The following is an 18427-nucleotide window of genomic DNA, read 5'->3' on the forward strand; positions in this document are numbered from 1 at the left end:
AGAGACACAAACAACTGTCACAGACTGGTCCCCCCCAAAGATTAAACTGAAAACCCTGGGTTTAGCAGGCCGTTGATTTGACGGAGGGAGGGGGAAGCAAATGAATACAGAGAAAATCTATTTTTTACATCTTAAGACGACGGTGCAGCGTGACTGATAGCCCTCGGCATCTTTCTGGGTGCTTGGCAGCAAATACGGGGCGGTGTATGACGATGGTCTTCAGGCCTATTGCACGAGCTGCTGCTCAGGGAAGACTCTGCTAATGTGCGATGACCCGACTTGTAATAGGCCGGCTAACAGTCATAATACACCATTTACTGCCAAAAGGCAAGCCCCACGGCTGCCAGCACCCAGATCGCCGATGAAGGCTACCAGTCTACTGCACCGTCTACCGCCAAAAGGCAGTTAGCAGCTGCTGCTGTGTAGCAATGCAGTCCCACGTCTGCCGGCACCAAGAGGATATATAGTGACGGTGAGCTCAGCTGTGCTGAGCGGGCTCCATGTTGTCTGCACAGGTAACCCAGGTAACTAACCCAGATAAAAGGGCGTGAATCTATTGTCTGCCGTTGCTGTGACGGGGGAGGGAGGGGCCTGACGACATGTACCCAGAACCGCCCGCGACACTGTTTTGCATCATCCGGGCATTGGGATCTCAACCCAGAATTCCAAGGGGCGGCGGAGACTGCGGGAACTGTGGGATAGCTGTGGGAAAGCTACCCATAGTGCAATGCTCCGGAAGTCGACGCTAGCCTCGTACTGTGGACGCGGTCTGCCGACTAGAGCACCTAGAGCATTTTATTGTGTGGACATACACAATCGGCTGTATACAACCGATTTCAATAAAACCGGCTTCTATAAATTCGAACTAATTTCGTAGTGTAGACATACCCTATGTTAGGCATTCCTTCAGACTTCTCGGTGAAGACCGAAACAAAGAAGTCATTAAGCATCTCCGCCATTTCCAAGTTTCCTGTTACTGTTTCTCCCTCTTCACTAAGCAGTGGGCCTACCCTGTCTTTGGTCTTCCTCTTGCTTCTAATGTATTGATAAAAAGTCTTCTTGTTTCCTTTTATTCCCATAGCTAGTTTGAGCTCATTTTGTGCCTTTGCCTTTCTAATCTTGCCCCTGCATTCCTGTGTTGTTTGCCTATATTCATCCTTTGTAATCTGTCCTAGTTTCCATTTTTTATATGACTCCTTTTTATTTTTTAGATCATGCAAGATCTCGTGGTTAAGCCAAGGTGGTCTTTTGCCACATTTTCTATCTTTCCTAACCAGCGGAATAGCTTGCTTTTGGGCCCTTAATAGTGTCCCTTTGAAAAACTGCCAACTCTCCTCAGTTGTTTTTCCCCTCAGTCTTGATTCCCATGGGACCTTACCTATCAGCTCTCTGAGCTTCCCAAAATCTGCCTTCCTGAAATCCATTGTCTCTATTTTGCTGTTCTCCCTTCTACCCTTCCTTAGAATTGCAAACTCTATGATTTCATGATCACTTTCACCCAGGCTGCCTTCTACTTTCACATTCTCAACGAGTTCCTCCCTATTTGTTAAAATCAAGTCTAGAACAGCTTCCCCCCTAGTAGCTTTTTCAACCTTCTGAAATAAAAAGTTGTCTCCAATGCAGTCCAAGAATTTGTTGGATAGTCTGTGCCCCGCTGTGTTATTTTCCCAACATATATCCGGATAGTTGAAGTCCCCTATCACCACCAAATCTTGGGCTTTGGATGATTTTGTTAGTTGCTTGAAAAAAGCCTCATCCACCTCTTCCACCTGGTTAGGTGGCCTGTAGTAGACTCCTAGCATGACATCTCCCTTGTTTTTTGCCCCTTTAAGCCTAACCCAGAGACTCTCAACACTTCCGTCTCCTATGTCCATCTCTACCTCAGTCCAAGTGTGTACATTTTTAATAAAGAAGGCAACACCTCCTCCCTTTTTCCCCTGTCTATCCTTCCTGAGCAAGCTGTACCCATCCACACCAACATTCCAATCATGTGTATTATCCCACCAAGTTTCAGTGATGCCAACAATGTCATAGTTGTATTTATTTATTAGCACCTCCAGTTCTTCCTGCTTATTCCCCATACTTCTCGCATTTGTATATAGGCATCTAAGATACTGGTTTGATCTTTCCTCCCAGTTTTGTCCTGACTCTCCTTTCTCTCTGCCAATATAGCCCACACTCCCTCTCGTTTCTGACCCATCTCCCCGGTCTCCATGTTCCCCACTTACCTGTGGGCTTTGCTCACCTGTCCCCGTCGAACATGAGAGGACCTTTGCTCTTGAGCCATGGTGGCACATTTTGGTTCTCTGTTTTTTAATTTGGGGGTCAAGTATCAGAGGGGTAGCCGTGTTAGTCTGAATCTGTAAAAAGCAACAGAGGGTCCTGTGGCACCTTTGAGACTAACAGAAGTATTGGGAGCATAAACTTTCGTGGGTAAGAACCTCACTACTTGCATCTGAAGAAGTGAGGTTCTTACCCACGAAAGCTTATGCTCCCAATACTTCTGTTAGTCTCAAAGGTGCCACAGGACCCTCTGTTGCTTTTTAATTTGGGGGTATACATGTTGCACTGAAGGCTCTCTTGGGACTGATTATATTTTAGTACCCAATAATCTGGTTGAAATGGAATTAAGAATCTCCTCTGTACTTTCTGGAGAAATAACCTAAGAAATTTAATTAAAGAACACAAAAGAGGTGGCAGTTTTTTGTTGTAATTCAACTGAATTACATTGAATTCACTGAAGACATTTGTGTCTTAACACATTTTGGTGTGAGTATATGTAAATAAATCATGTGGGCTGGACATCCCTAAGACCAGTTTTGCAAACACATCTATTAGTTTAATAAAATATTTTCAAACAGCATTTCCTTTTTGTACAATTTCTAAACTGATTAATAGTGGAGCCACGGAGGAAACACTTTTTCCTCTCCTGCGGATATGACATGGACTAGAGGGAAGGAAACACATTATATGTGGAATTTTGCCAAAGCAAAGTATTGTTTGTATTCACTTAAAACCAAGGGTGAAAATGAAAACTGCCCTTCAGGACAGTAGAGTTGTCATAGAATCATAGAATATCAGGGTTGGTCATCTAGTCTGACCCCCAAAATGAACTGCAGAAGCCATTTGCTTAAAGCAAAGTGGTGCTTGAACTCACAACATCAGCATCACTCCATATAGCACTGCTCTATAAGTACTCTGCACTAACCCATTGTGCCACTGGAGCCCGCTTCCACCCTAAAAAGAGGGGAGGGGTGCCAAAATGTGGGGGCAAATTCGTGAACACTAATGATTGCCTGTCTGTTTGTCTATCATTCATATTGCCCATATCACCATAGTACCGGGGTCGGCAACGTTCGGCACGCGGCTCGCCAGGGTAAGCACACTAGCGGGCCGGGCCAGTTTATTTACCTGCTGACGCGGCAGATTTGGCTGATCGCAGCCCCCACTCACCGCGGTTCGCCGTCCCGGACCAATGGGGGTGGCGGGAAGCGGCGCGGGCTGAGGGATGTGCTGGCCGTGGCTTCCCGCCACACCCATTGGCCCAGGATGGCGAACCACGGCCAGTGGGGGCCGCGATCTGCTGAACCTGCCAGTGCAGGTAAATGAACTGGCCCGGCCCGCTAGGGTGCTTACCCTGGCAAGCCGCGTGCCGAACATTGCCGACCCCTGCCATAGTACCTGACCTATATGAACAGAGTTTTACCCTTTTGCCATAAAAATCAACATTAACTGATGGAGACGGTGCTAGTTTATTATGGAGGAAATCCACTAATACTTGTGAAAATGTAAATATGCCCCAACACAAACCTGGCAGCTTCAGCCTCCAGCCAGCAAAAGGTTTTACATGGATAAATCCTGAACTTCAGCTTAACTGGCTGTTTGTTTCTTTTAAAAACATGTGTTTTCGGGTCACAACGATAAATGACTTTTGTTTCTCTTTGTTTCACTAGAATGATTACAGGAAGTTATCTATGCAATGCAAGGATTTTGTTGTGGGTGTACTGGATCTCTGCAGGGATACAGAAGAAGTGGAGGCTATTCTGAATGGAGATGTGAACATAAAAGTGTGGCCTGAGCACCCCCGCCCAAGCCTGAGCAGAATTAAACTTGCCATTAAATATGAGGTCAAAAAGGTAAGATCTTTCCTTTAGTTGGTAAAACATCCATTGCTTTCAGTGGGACCAGGGTTAATCCTTGGAATTTAGCCTTTCTATGGCTTTATTTGCAGGTGGTTGCACATTTTAATATGGAAAATGTTACCGTTAAACTGTTAATTATTATGGATATGGTGGTGCTTTTACAATGTTAAAAGGAAGGTTGGATGGCTCAAGGGATTGGTAAAATTATATAGGGGCCTCTCATCTCTAGGGTAGCTTACACAAGTAGGACTGTGGAAAAGTTTGGTAGTGGTCTCAAGTCACTGCCATTGCAATATGCAGTGTTACTGTAGCGGTGTGAGTGCCAGGATATTAGAGAGACAAGGTGGACAAAGTAATACCTTTTATTGGGCCATCTTATGTTGGTGAGAGAGATAAGACCTGAAGAAGAGCTCTGTACGAGCTTGAAAGCTTGTCTCACAGAAGAGTAGCTGGGGGTTCAATACAACCCCCAGATTGCAAATGCAACTAACAAATATCAGAAGCACACTCTCAGTCTAAGGGATACATCTACACAGCCCCTTCCCCCCCCCAAAAAAAAACCCTCACGGCAATGAGTCTTAGAGTCTAGGTCAACTGATTGGGACTCTCGGGGCTCAAACTGTAGAGCTAAAAATAGCAGTATAGACATGGAGGCTTGGGCTGGTGCCTGGGCTCCAACACCTTCCCCCCTCACCAAGTTTCAGAGCCCAGGCTCTGGCCTGAGCTCAAACATCTACACTGCAACGTTTAGCCCCACAGCACAAGGCATAGTTGACCTGAGACTTGCTCTGTGGGTCGTTTTTTGCTGGGTAGACATACGCTTAGAGGGAGATACCAGCCTCATCAGATCACCCGGTTGTTTTCCAAACTTTCAGACATCATCTCGGTCTTATCCAGACTGAGCTTCAGCCAGCAAGCTCTGATCCATGTCCCATGAAAGTCAGTGGGACTTATGCTCTGAAGTCACTTAAGTAGTTTGAAAAAAACAACCCCACTCGTTATGTAGTGCCACAGAATAAGCATGCCCCACACATAGCATTTATGGACGAGAAAAGGCCCCTGACTAGATCTGGTGAGAAAACAGAATTCCAATTCCTCAACAACAACAAAATAGTTTTTTGGGGGAAAATTGGCCCCCATCAGGACAAAAAGATAAAAACTCGACGTTGTTCACCGAACTTGAATTCCATAATAGTCTGTTTTGGGCACACTGAAATGTTCCCACAGAAGGCATGTTTCAGTGTTTGCAAAATGTTCCCCGAGATCCCCAGCTAACAGGTTTCCCAAGAACCTGGGAGCCACGGAGCCTGGGTGACCAAGCTCCCCTCTACCCTGCCAGGTACTGGGATTTCTCATAGAAGATCCCCCTCAACAAAAAATGGAAACCCCAATACCCTACCCCTGCTATTGCTCACAGCTAGGAGCTGCTGAGTGAAATTAACAACTGTCTGACCAGTTTCATGGCTGCTATTTAGCTGTAGGGAAACTAACAAGAATTATGTCAATTTCAGTCAGCTTCCTGGATTCCAAGCACCCCACCAGTCCAAATGGTGGGCTACTGCAGAACCTGGACTTCCCCAATCAGGGTTGGGGAGCCCAAGTTTCCCAGTCAGATGGACTGCCAAGGTCTCAAAGCCTGGTAGCCTGGGCTCCTCAGCAACCTCCCTGGTGGGTTTGCCAATTCCCTGGAAAGCTACTGGGGAGTTTGGGAGTTAAGGATCTCAAGGCTTCTGGGGACATGGGCAAGCTGTCAGAAACCTGCTTGGTTTCCATCAAAATGTCATTGAAATCAACACTTTCCCATTGAACATTTCTATTTCAAGAAATCGGCATTCTCTGGTTGGAAAAAAAATGTTCTGCTGGAAAATTTCTGAACAGCGCTACCCTGACTCAAGGAACTGGCAGACTAATGGGCAGGTAATAATGCCAATCTGAAGGGATGTACACATTGTGAAAGAGGTGTATTTTGACAATGGATCTGAAGGTGTTGGTTCTCTCTTACACACGGTCCTAAATGACATATTCCCACATACTAAAATTGGCATTCTTGACAGTCTACATATGCGATTTTCCAGCAATGATGCAGTAACACTGAGATCAGCAATAGTGTAAGCACCATTTTAGTCAGGAATAGGGCCATGGTTTTCATGAGCCTGTCTCCACTACGCTTGTGCAGTAGCTACTGCCAGTGGAGTTGTAGATGTACCCATAATTCCATACTCATCCTCAAGGTTCACCCTCCAGGAAATGACTGAGAACCATGAATGGTATAATATGGAGAAGTCTGTGTATGGATAAAGCGAGAGCCCTGGAGATTGACATCCTCTATCTGTCACATTTCATAAGCAGTAAAAAAGAAATGAAGCAACCCCTAACTCTGCTCCTATTCAAGACAATGTTCCTTTTGAAATCATAAGCAAAACCCTTACAGGCTTCAGTGCAAGCGGTTAGGCCCACACAGAATGCTTTTGAAAATCCCTCTCTGATACCATTGAGAGAATGAGTGCTGACATGGCAGTAAATAAATTTAACTCATGCAAAAGTATCTTCTGATTTTTTTGACTGAATATCCAGAAGTTAGACTTCAGCATTTGCTAAAAGGCCTTATCAGGCTAAAATACTCCTGCGTCACTTAACCTCAAGAAAGAGATCTTGGCGTCATCGTGGATAGTTCTGTGAAAACATCCATTTAATGTGCAGCGGCAATCAAAAAAAGCAAACAGAATGTTGGGACTCATTAAGAAAGGGATAGATAATCAGACAAAAAATATCATATTGCCTCTATATAAATCCATGGTACACCCACATCTTGAATACTGCATGCAGTTGTGGTCACCCCATTTCAAAAAAGATATATTGGGATTGGAAAAGGTTCAGAAAAGGGCAACAAAAATGATTAGGGGCCTGGAACAGCTTCTGTATGAGGAGAGATTAATAAGACTGGGATTTTTCAGCTTGGAAAAGAGACGACTAAGGGGGGATATAATAGAGGTCTATAAAATCATGACTGGTGTGGAGAAAGTAAATAAGGAAGTGTTATTTACTCCTTCTCATAACACAAGAACTAAGGTTCACCAAATGAAATTAATAGGCAGCAGGTTTAAACAAACAGAAGTATTTTTTCACACAACGGACAGTCAGTATGTGGAACTCCTTGCCAGAGGATGTTGTGAAGGCCAAGACTATCACAGGGTTCAAAAAAGTACTAGATAAGTTCATGGAGGATAGGGCCATCAATGGCTATTAGCCAGGATGGTGACCCTAGCCTCTGTCTGCTAGAAGCTGGGGATGGGCAACAGGGGATGGATCATCTGATGATTACCTGTTCTGTGCGTTCCGCCTGGGGCACTTGGCATTGGCCACTGTTGGAAGACAGGATACTGGGTTAGATGGACCTTTGGTCTGACCCGGTACAGCTGTTCTTATAACCCTGCCTTCTTGGAGCTGCTGTTGTTCATTTCTGATATACTGACCAAATTCATTCAAAAGTTATTAAGTGTTTTATTGATCCCAGCAAACTCTTTTTGAAATAGACACTGCATTAATCCCATCCACTCTGTGTTGAAGCAGAGAGTGTAAGAGTTAGCTATGTCTCTCTACTAGCTCTGCTTCATTAATGTATAGAAAAATAAATCAATATTAAAAAAATTCTAGGACCTATTCTTCCACTTTTCCAAAAGTAAGTGCCAACGTTGGATCACTCATTTGATCAGGTCACATTTTTAAAGGTAACTTCTTCTGCATTGATGTTACAGTAAGAGAACTTAATTAGTGGAACAGATAGGGATGTTGAAAGGGGATCATCAAAGCTGGTCTTCTGAGCGTAAGGAAAATATTTTGAAAGCAGCAAAAGAGAGAAGAAATGGTTTCGTTTTAGAAAAATATTTAAAATGTTCTGCTTTATGGAAGCATGCTCTGAATGAAAAATTTGGTTCTGGCAAATACCAGGTCTGGGAGGTGCAGATTAATGATTTCAACAATGTGCTTTGATGGAAATTGGGCTCCGATAACTGGGCTTAAAGAGTTGTTCCAAATTTTCCAGCTAACATCTGCTATCTCCTTCCCCCACCACCTGCTTACTTCTGCCTCTCAACAACATTGCTTTGTTAGCCAGAGAAGGTCTCTTCCTGTTATGGAAGCAGTTAATTAAAGAGAAACTTAACTCTTAATTTAAATGCTTTCATAAGGGGGAAAATGGTATGGAGCTAGTCTGTATAACAGAAAGACAAATTATTCTTCCCAGGATGGTGCAGCTATGCACTGTCCCATACTCGGAGTTTAGTATCAAGACTCCAGCCATCCCCAGTTGAACTCCCTTAAACAAATTGGGCCAAATTCTGTGTCTTGAACAGGTGCCAGCTCATTGACTTCTGTGGGCTTGTACTGTTGTAAGTCAGAACAGAATTTGCCCTTGTGTCCTTTTAGAAGGCTAACTAGTCCGAAATACCCTTGTACTGTATCATCAAAGAATGATCCCTAGAAGACTAACAAGGTAATAGCTAAAGCAAAGCTTTTGAGAACACCAGACACTTTTGCTGAGCACATCAAGTCCTCTCCACTGCTTTCCTTCATTCTCTGTTTCTTCTCACAAGTACTGTACTCGTCTCCTAGGTACAGAGAACTTTGAAACTGTGCGTTGGACAAGATGTAGCTGAACTGCTGTGTCAATCATTGCACTGCCTTCAGTATACCTGTTCCATTAGCCTTTTAGCCAGCTCATTTTCAGAGGCTCATCTCCAGTGAGTGCATTGTTTCATAATGCATGCCCACAGCGTCCCTATTGACTTGCCAGTTCTGCAGCATCAGACGAATCCAAAAAAAAAAAAAAAAGTGTTCTGATTTGTTGTATGCAGTTGAGATCAACTACATATTTTGTCCTTCTGTTACAAAATATATTCTTCAAAACTGATCATCCTAATTTGGGCATCATTTATTGTAAGTACTAGATCAATTACATAACATATGAATACTGTCTTCAGTAAATCTTGTGTTGGTTCTCTGTGTAGCATTTCGCAGTCTGTTCTTGTCTATATTTCTCTCACCACATTTCTATTGTATATATTCTGATATTGGACCTGGGCAGGCTAGAGAGCAGCTGATCCTGGACTCAATTAATAAAGAATTAAAGAAGGGTAATATAATTAATGCCAGTCATCAAGGGTTTATGGAAAGTAGATCCTGTTAGACTAACTTGGTGTATTTTTTTTTTTTGAGATTGCAAGTTTTGTTGATAAAAGTAATAGTGTTGGCGTAATATACTAAGACTTCTGTAAGGTGTTTGACTTGGTACTGCACAACATTGTGATTAAAAAACGTAAAACAATACAGTTAACATGGCACACATTAAACAGACGAAAAGATGGCTAACTGACAGGTCTCAAAATGTAATTGTAAACAGGGAATCATCATTGAGCCGATATGTTTCCAGTGGAGTCCCGCAGGGGTTAATGTTTGACCGTATACTAGTTAACATTCTTATCAATGATCTGGAAGATAACAAAATCATCACTTATAAAGTTGACAGATGGCACACAAAGTGGAGGTGTGGTAAATAATGAAGAGAACAGGCCATTGATAGAGAGGGATCTGGATCACTCTTAAGCTGCGTGTAGTTAAACAATGTGTTTTAGTATGACTAAATACATCAGGGAACAAAGAATGTAGGCCATACTTACAGGATGGGGGACTCTATCCTGGGAAGCAGTGACTGAAAAAGATTTGGGGTCACAGTGGATAATCAGCTGGACATGAGCTCCCAGTGTGACGTTATGGACAAAAGGGGGGGCTAATGGTTGCATAAACAGAGGAATGGTGAGTAGCAGTAGAGAGGTTGTTTTATCTCTGTATTTGCCACTGGTGAAGCTGCTGCTGGAATACTCTGCAGTTCTGGTGTCCACAATTCAAAGATGTTGAAAAAAATTTCAACAGAGTTCAAAAAAGAGCCATGAGAATGATTAGAAAACCTGCCTTATAGTGATAGATTGAGCTCATGGAGTCTATTTAGCTTAACAAAGAGAAGGTTAAGGGGCAACTTGATTACAGTCTATAAGTACCTACGTGGAGAACAAATATTTAATAATGGGCTTTCATTATTGGCAGTGACTTATGGTAGCAGGTTGATATTTATCATACACTGTATTGCTAAATAGATGAACAATCTCTATACAAAAATGTAGTGATGAAAATACACCAGTAATGACTTCCTTCCGTGGAAAGAGGTATAAAGGCATTTGAGGGGTATGTGTATAAAAACTTTCACTTTGAAACTTACTTCCAATTTAGGGAAATCATATATAGTGTGCATGTTTTTTGTTTTTTTTTATGGATGGATTCTGGATCTTGTTACACTGATGTAAATCAGAGTAACACTATCAAAATCAGTGAAATTACAGAATATTTGTATAGGCGAAATTGAGATCGGCATCTGGCCCTCAAAATGTAAAAGACAGCTCTGTGAAGAAATGCTGCTCGACCTCCATCCCACACCTGAAGCACCAAAATCACTAACCCACAAATGGGGAAATCTAGCCGGCAGGCTGACTTATGTATGACAGTCCTCCCTGCCTCTGGCAAATTCAAGGTGCAAATGTCTTCTGAGTTATGGCTGATTGAGCTCTACTTATCCTGCAATCCTGCAGCAGTGGAACCAGAAATGGACTATGCCGTTGCTCAAGTTTGCAGCTTTTGACTGCACCCTGGGACTGAGATGCCCCGGTATGTACTTGGGTAAAGGGAAATCACTGCTCTCAAGGTGCAAAATGATATTTCAGCAATATTAGGCTGTCTGAGTGGCACTGCTGCTGGCAAATTCAGTATTCACATCCTCTACCCATGCCAGCAGCTACCTGGGCATTCTATCAGCTACAACAGAACTGTCCTTTCCAACTCCCACTTGGCTTTCTGCTTCCAACATTCTGGGCCAAATCATTCACCGGGAATTCCTGGGAATTCCCATTCATTTTTGCCATTTTTAGACCAAATGTTATTTCGGGTACATTATATAAGATTGTCAGCTGGTATATCAATGTAGCTCCATTATTTTAATAAAGCTGCACTGACTTACTCCAGTTGAGAATCTGTCCCATTATTATTAGTAGTCTGAAATGTGCTCTGTTGGTTTTTTGCCTTCTTCAGCCCACGAAGATATACGTGGTAGAGAGAAGTAAAGATATTCTGACATAAGTGCACTTAGATAGGACGGAGCCTGAAATATTCCATATTGTGTTTCAGTGGATGACAAGAAGGATCATAGTAACTAAGTCACCCATTAAAATATATATGAAATATTATAGTTTTTCATCAAGTTGGCATTTCAATGTTCACTCATATTTGGATTCAAAGTTTTACTGAATATTTGATATTCTATCTCCTTCTACCATTCTGCTTCTCGATTCATGTCTTCCTATTAGCAATCTAACTGCCTATGGTAGGCTTTCCTTGATGGAAGTCCTCAGCGCATAATTTATATTGTCAATCTTTATTTAGTGGTCCTGATTTTAGTTTTTCCACTGATGCCTCTGCCAATATTTTGTTATCTTATCCTTTCCACAGTCTGAGAGAGAGTGGCAAGGGACCCCCAGGCTAAGGCAGGATTAGCCCATCGCCAGGCCTTTAGACATATTTCTTCAATCTTCCCCCTTTTATTCTTTTCCACTCATTAACCCTATTACTTCATAGTCTCTCTTACAATGCAGCCACCAACTCAGAAAAATGAGCTAATAGAAATTTGCACGTTTCCTTAATTTTTCACAGCTGCTAAATGATCAGTCCCCTTGACGGCCATCAGACAGTACACCACAAGGAGAGAAAGGGAAGGAAATAATACGGTTTTGAAATGAAGGCTAAGAAGCACCATTTTACTCTTGTCCACCAGGCTACTGCAAAAGAAGCAGGCACTGTTAAATGAGGTCACCAAATCAAACACTTCTCTTAGCATTTTAAAAGCAGCTCTGTCATCTTTCCTCCTTCCCCTGGATCAGGGATATTATAAAGAAACATTAATCCTACACACACAGCTTAAAGCTCATTTCAGTTCTGAAACAGTATCTTCTTTATCTTACATTTTCTTTCCTGTTGTGCTCCCTAATAACCTGTAACCAGAAACGGTGCCATGTTTTTGGTACCTCCGTTTTCTAAGACCAGTTCAAGGGCCTGATCCAAAGTCCATTGACATCAATGGGAATCTTTCTGTTGAGTTCAGTGATCTTTGGTTCAGGCTGTAAATAAATTTTTCTTTGATATTTATTTGTTGATCATTTGCACAAAGAGCCTCTATTAACTTCACCCATTTATTACTCCAATAAGCAATACACGGTTCAATTGAAAGTAGGCAGTTTTATTGATCAGTATCTTGGGTTTTTTATTAGTACTTTCAGACACAAGCTGAATATTGGAAAGCAGTTCTGGCAAAGCATCAGAAGTGCCTAATTTAATGTTTTTAAAGTGTTTCTCTTCTTTTATTTAACTGAAAAGAGAGCCAACTACTTCAGTAACATTGGCAAGATTAAGAAAACATGACAGTTGAACTTTCTGCAGTATAATGAAATGCCCAATATAGAAGGTAATCATAGAATTAAAAGCTCTGTTCCATACCTACTTTACAGCCAGAAGGAAGATAAAATTACACCACTTACCGAAGCTGATTGCTGTAAACAGACCTTTAAAACACTACCTGAGACCATAACTCTTGTCAAACTCTGCCTATCCCAGAGGAACTAACACAAGTGCCCCGATGCCTATCACACGTTTATAATTGTACACTTCATTCAAAGTTCCCAGAGTCACCCTGACTCTTCAAATTATTTAGCTGGTTGTACATTTTGTCATTTCCTGAGAATGGTTCTGAAAGTTACAATCCCAATATTTTGTCAAGTAGTGAAATAACCAATCCGCTGGAGTAGAGAAAACATCATGCAAAAACATAGGTATTGCATAAGTGCTGGAAGCCTTCCAAGAAGGTTTGACACCTTTGACTGGTGCGTCAAAAGACTGTCATCATGATATTAATTAGCACAAGGCTGGGACTGGACGACGGGGTGGATCACTCGATAAATTGCCCTGTTCTGTTCATTCCCTCTGAAGTATCTGGCACTGGCCACTGTCAGAAGACAGGATACTGGGCTAGATGGGCCATTGCTCTGACCTAGTATGGCCATTCTTATTTTCTTAGACTGTGATTAGTGTTTGTATGCACAGTGGGAAAATAAGCCCTTTCCTCTCTAGCTGTGGAGAACCCCACTGCAAAGGAACTGATGTAGTTCTGCTGTGAAGAACGTTGGATGCATGGGTACAGGAAGGGCAAGTTGTGCAGGGCGTATGTATTCCCTGCATCATGCAGAAACTCTGTATATGGTGTCTCTGGAGAGACTAGACAAGGGGTGAGGCCGAGGGAGCCATTGCTGTGTGCAAGTGGTGAATGAATCTGTCATCTATTTTAAAGGAAGACAATCCTTTTTTTATGCTAATTCAGTGCCATTCTCTGCAGAGGAGATAGAATGTTAAGGCTCCTGGAGTGTAAACACATATTCCTATCTTAGTATTTGTATGTATGTTGTGTTTGTTGGGGGAGAGGGTGTTTAATTTTGGTTATTGTGTTTTGTTTTGTTTTTAATGTAACGGGAAACCATTTATGGGGCCATAATAATGTGAAGTCTGATATTTTCATAGTATTTCCATGGTCAGAAGCTGGAAAGTGGCACCAGGATACCAGCTCTCATGGTTACTAAAGTCAACTTTGTAAGTTAAGAAAAAAACATGAAAAACAAATACAATTAAAAATAAACACAAATGCATGACAGACATAGATCTAGTCCCACCTTTCAGACAGCCCTACCTGTGAAAGCTCCTCGGGACCGATTTTTTTCTGACAGATCCAAACATACTGTAAGCATACAATAAATAAAGGGAAGCAATTAGCCAGAAATAGCACAGAAACAGACTTTCTTGAATCATTTCAATCCCACAGTTCTGATCCCAGTCACCAAAGATGTACCAAAGTTACCCCATGAACGGATTTATTTCTAAATGGGAGCAAAAGTTCATAGGGGTGGAGGTATACAGGCAGGGAAGGTTTTTATTTCCTCTGTGCCAATTCAGACATCCTTGCTTAGGACATGTCCTCTACCTAGGAATTAATGCTCAACTTACTCAGAACTGCAGCCAACCTGTAGATGAGTCCCAGTGAAGGAATGCACATTGCTTCTTGATATATCACTGGAATACCATTTTACTTATTAATCAATTCCCCTGCTTTAGCGATCTATGCAGTATCTTTCAATGATCTCTTCTGTCCTCATTGTCACGCTTTTTTCCCGTTATCCTTTAATGTTGGTAGGGATCTGATAGGCCAACATTTTCCTTGAGGTCTAAAGCCAGTGTCTCTCTGCGGGAGCTGACATTCATCCCCCTTCTTTCCAGATGCTGGGCGCATCATCACCCCATTGCCTTTAATTGCAGATGTCGAGTGCCCAGCTCCTGTTTCCCAGTTGCCAGTAGAGTTCCTGGCCGTCACAAAGCCAGACCACCTCCCTGTGTCACAGAATTTAATTTAATTAACAGCAAGACATACAAATTGGATTTGGGAAAAAAATTAATAAGAATTAAACAGAACACCAGATGGCTGTGCAAATTCTATTTAATACAGAGATGGTACAGGAACTTTTCCTCATAATTGCATTATTAATAATTAACATTTGGAAGATGCTCCAAATAGAATGCTGGCTGCTGCATTAAATTATAATTTTTCACCGAATTGGTCACGGAGCTCAGGTACTCAAGGGCGTATGAAGCCCAACTCTCAGGAACTGCTGAGATAATCTGAGGCCCTGATTTATTTATACGGAGGATGCAGTTTTATTTTGTATGATGTCTTTCACACAAATTGCTTCACAGAGTTAAATAACAAGAGACTTATAGAGTTAAAGCATTGTAGCCAAGGGAGAGAAAAATGAAGAGGCCTAATGATCAAAACATATGTTCAAAGGGGAGTTTTGAAATGGACAGTCAGGGAGATGGAGCATTGCTGGAAGTCGGCTCCAGATGGCAGAGGCTGCAGAGCAGAGAAAACTCGCATTAGGTGTGGCCAGATTAAGTGAAGGGAGGATAGGGAGCAGTAAAGTGACACAGAGAGAAAGACAAAGTCCATCTTTGTGGGAGGTTGGAACAAGACTATGAAAAGTTTTAGAATCATGGAGGCCAATGATTTACATCCATAGGACATGTTAGAACATTCTAGACCAAATTCTGCTCAGAGTTATACTGATGTCAATCCAGATTAACTCCTTTGATGTCTATGAAGTTACTTCAGATTTACACCAGTGATAACTTTCAGTTCAAGTTCAGAAAACAAGTCCTCAAAGGACAGGAAATGTAATGTTCTCTTTGAAAGTTCAATTTAAACTCTGGAGTTTTTGGGCTCATGACCTCCCCTCTGGTTGAACAGATGTGGTGCATCGTGGGAATTATGTGATCACAGTGTATCATGGGAGATGTAGTCTAGCTGGGAGGCCTGAGCCATAGAGGAGAAAGCAGCATAAAGCAGCTGACCTACAACTCCCATGAGGCATCTCAGGGGGACACGGTGTTGAATCAAGATGAAACAAAATGATGTGATTCAGTTTATCAAAATGAAATGAAACATTTCTATTTGTGAATGTCAAAACTGTTGTAAACTGAAATCCTTCTGAACTGTCCATTCTGTGAAAAAATTCTGTATTTGGACTTTTTGTACTCTTTCAGAGCAAAAACAAATTTAAAAATATCAGAATTTCCTGAGGGGCAGAAATTCTGATTTCTCAACCAGCTCTAATGTGCGTAAGCACCAACCTGAACCGAGACCACCAGGAGAAGAATTTATTAAAAACACCAGGTCTCTCAGAGTCTCTGCTGGAGGACTGAACGGAAACCTTCAAAAGCTTTTACAGAGTTGTCTTTCTGCCCTTTTCAGCTTCTCTATATTGCACAAAAAGGGCCAAAACATACTTATTTTTCCCTGTTTGTTTTCATAAATATCAGAGATATGAAGTAAAGTTATCCCAAATTTAGCTGGAGGTCTTGATGAAGTCTCAGATATGTTTGTTAGATGCTCTCTCCTTAGTCATTGTCAAGCTCAGGATATAGTAGTCAAATGTAACTCTTCTAATTTCTTTTAACTCAATCCCTAAAGCATTTTGATCATTTTGTTCTCTATTTTGTGTACACCTTCCTACAGCGTGAATGGAGGTATTCCAGGTGTGCTCTCACCATAACTGAACAAGGTATTTAGGCTGCTAACTTCCACTGAAAATTCTGGGCTTGATTTCTTTTCTCCAAGATATTCATTCAAAATCACATTGTCAATACATGTGGATATATTTTTGCTGTATCCTAGCATCTCTAGGTCTCTCTCAGTATTACTGCTTCCCCATTGAATATCTGTGGTTCTGATTATTTCCCCCCTCCCAGATGCATTAGCTTGGATTTTTTTCAAATTTGAATCTCATTTTATTTCCTCTCCATACAGTCAACCTCTCTAGGCATCGATTAATTATTTCTCTGTCATCATTGGTGGTTTGTAACACTTTCCAATTTACTGTAATCTGCACATTTAATTAATTTCATTGGCAAAGTACCATACAGTCTTAAACTGTTGGGGGGGAAGGGGCAGAATCAAAACACTTGTATGAGGCAAGAGACAAAATAAAAAGTATCTTTATTAAAATTAAAATTATTTTGTTAAAAGAGCAATTCATATGTTCAGCTATAAATCTGACCCTGGATGCTCCCAATTTTGGCTTCATCTATCTTTCAAGAAGCAGTAGACCTGCTACTGTGTGGTTTCTTTTTTTTCGGGGCGGGAAGCGGGGGAGTATGCTGTTAAAATGCGGTAAGTAGAAAACCTCAAGAAAAATATGTTCCACCATTTAAGGTTTTTATGAGAAGATTTTCTAGTAGGTTTGGTTCTATACAGGTATCTCAAAGATGTTTTCTTTCTATCTCTAATGAGAGTCAAAGCTGGGACTTTCAGTTTTCTAGCTTGTTTTTAGAAGATTAATTAAGTGATAAGGATTTATTCATGCATTCACAAAAAGGGGAAAACAGATATTAGCAATACAACTTCCAACAAACACACATCCCACTTGAATACAAAACCCCTGTTTTCTGTAAAGCAGAACCAACCACCTTATCCAACAGGCTGCAGAAAAATGCTTAGCAAAGAAGACTACAGATTACAAATAAGCCATCAGAGGCAGCCCATGCCCTGCCCTCAATGCAGGAGAAACTGACAAAAATATGAATTAAAATTTGCATTCACTGCATTGGCTACAGTGTTCATGTAAGCTTGGCATTATCTGGTTTGCATTTCAAGAATATTAGGCTTAATTTAGTTTTCTAATGTGAATAAAAATCCCAGACAAATAATTTATTCCCGCATCCGTTACTAAAAGGGTTATTAAAATCATATTTTTCATATGGTGCTTTAGTGCACATACCTGTTGAAATGTAATAGAATAGCATTTGAAATGGTCCTGGCAGTTCTATCTATTCCATCAGTTTTTCTTTCTATTTTACTAATTGGAGTTTTCTTCTTTTTAAAAAATATTCAACAAGGCAGCTGTTTTGTACGGATTTTACTTTTGCTGCCTGGCTAAATCACTGCTTATAATTCACACTACCTATTTTAAAAGAGCATCCCAGCACCTTATCTTGAATTCTGCAATGCATTGAGGACATTTGGTTCTCCAATGGTAATTATGCGAGCATGTGGCTTTCAAATACTGACCTCCACTCCATTAGTCCTCCTGTTGCCCTTTCAAGGCAAGATCCTGATCCCATTAGTAGAAATTACAAAACACATTGCTGAATAAAGAATCAGACCCAACATCCTCCTGGCCTACTATGAGAGAGAAGATTAAGTCTTAAGGGTGAGATTAGGGTGACCAGATGTGACATTTTTATAGGGAGAGTCACGATTTTTGGGTCTTTTTCTTATATCGCCTCCCCCCATCCCGATTTTTCACACTTGCTGTCTGGTCACCCTAGGTGAGATCCAGATCTAGATCCAAATCAAAACTACAGTAACTCCTCAGTTAAAGTCGTCCGGGTTAACGTTGTTTTGTTGTTACGTTGCTGATCAATTAGAGAACGTGCTCATTTAAAGTTGTGTAATGCTCCCTTATAACATTGTTTGGCAGCCGCCTGCTTTGTCCACTGCTTGCAGGAAGAGCAGTCCGATACAGCTGGCTGGTGGGGGCTGGGAACCAGGGTGGACCGGCAGCCCCCTATCAGCTCCCCGCTCTCCTAAGTTC

General features: G+C 41.6%; 1 protein-coding gene across 4 annotated transcripts in view; it reads left to right on the forward strand.

Moving 5' to 3' along the window:
• TRPC7 (transient receptor potential cation channel subfamily C member 7) overlaps window positions 1-18427 on the forward strand; it is a 122137-nt gene that overhangs the window by 43209 nt on the left and 60501 nt on the right. For 2 of the 4 annotated variants that reach the window (XM_054037955.1, XM_054037957.1), the window contains exon 2: window positions 3954-4136. The exons of the other annotated variants lie outside the window; for them this stretch is intronic. In XM_054037955.1, coding sequence (XP_053893930.1) covers window positions 3954-4136 — 183 coding nt within the window. The remainder of the gene's footprint in view (window positions 1-3953; window positions 4137-18427) is intronic. 4 annotated transcript variants of the gene reach the window in all.

The sequence above is a fragment of the Malaclemys terrapin genome, chromosome 8 (genome assembly GCF_027887155.1).
Source record: "Malaclemys terrapin pileata isolate rMalTer1 chromosome 8, rMalTer1.hap1, whole genome shotgun sequence".
Taxonomy (NCBI): domain Eukaryota; kingdom Metazoa; phylum Chordata; order Testudines; family Emydidae; genus Malaclemys; species Malaclemys terrapin.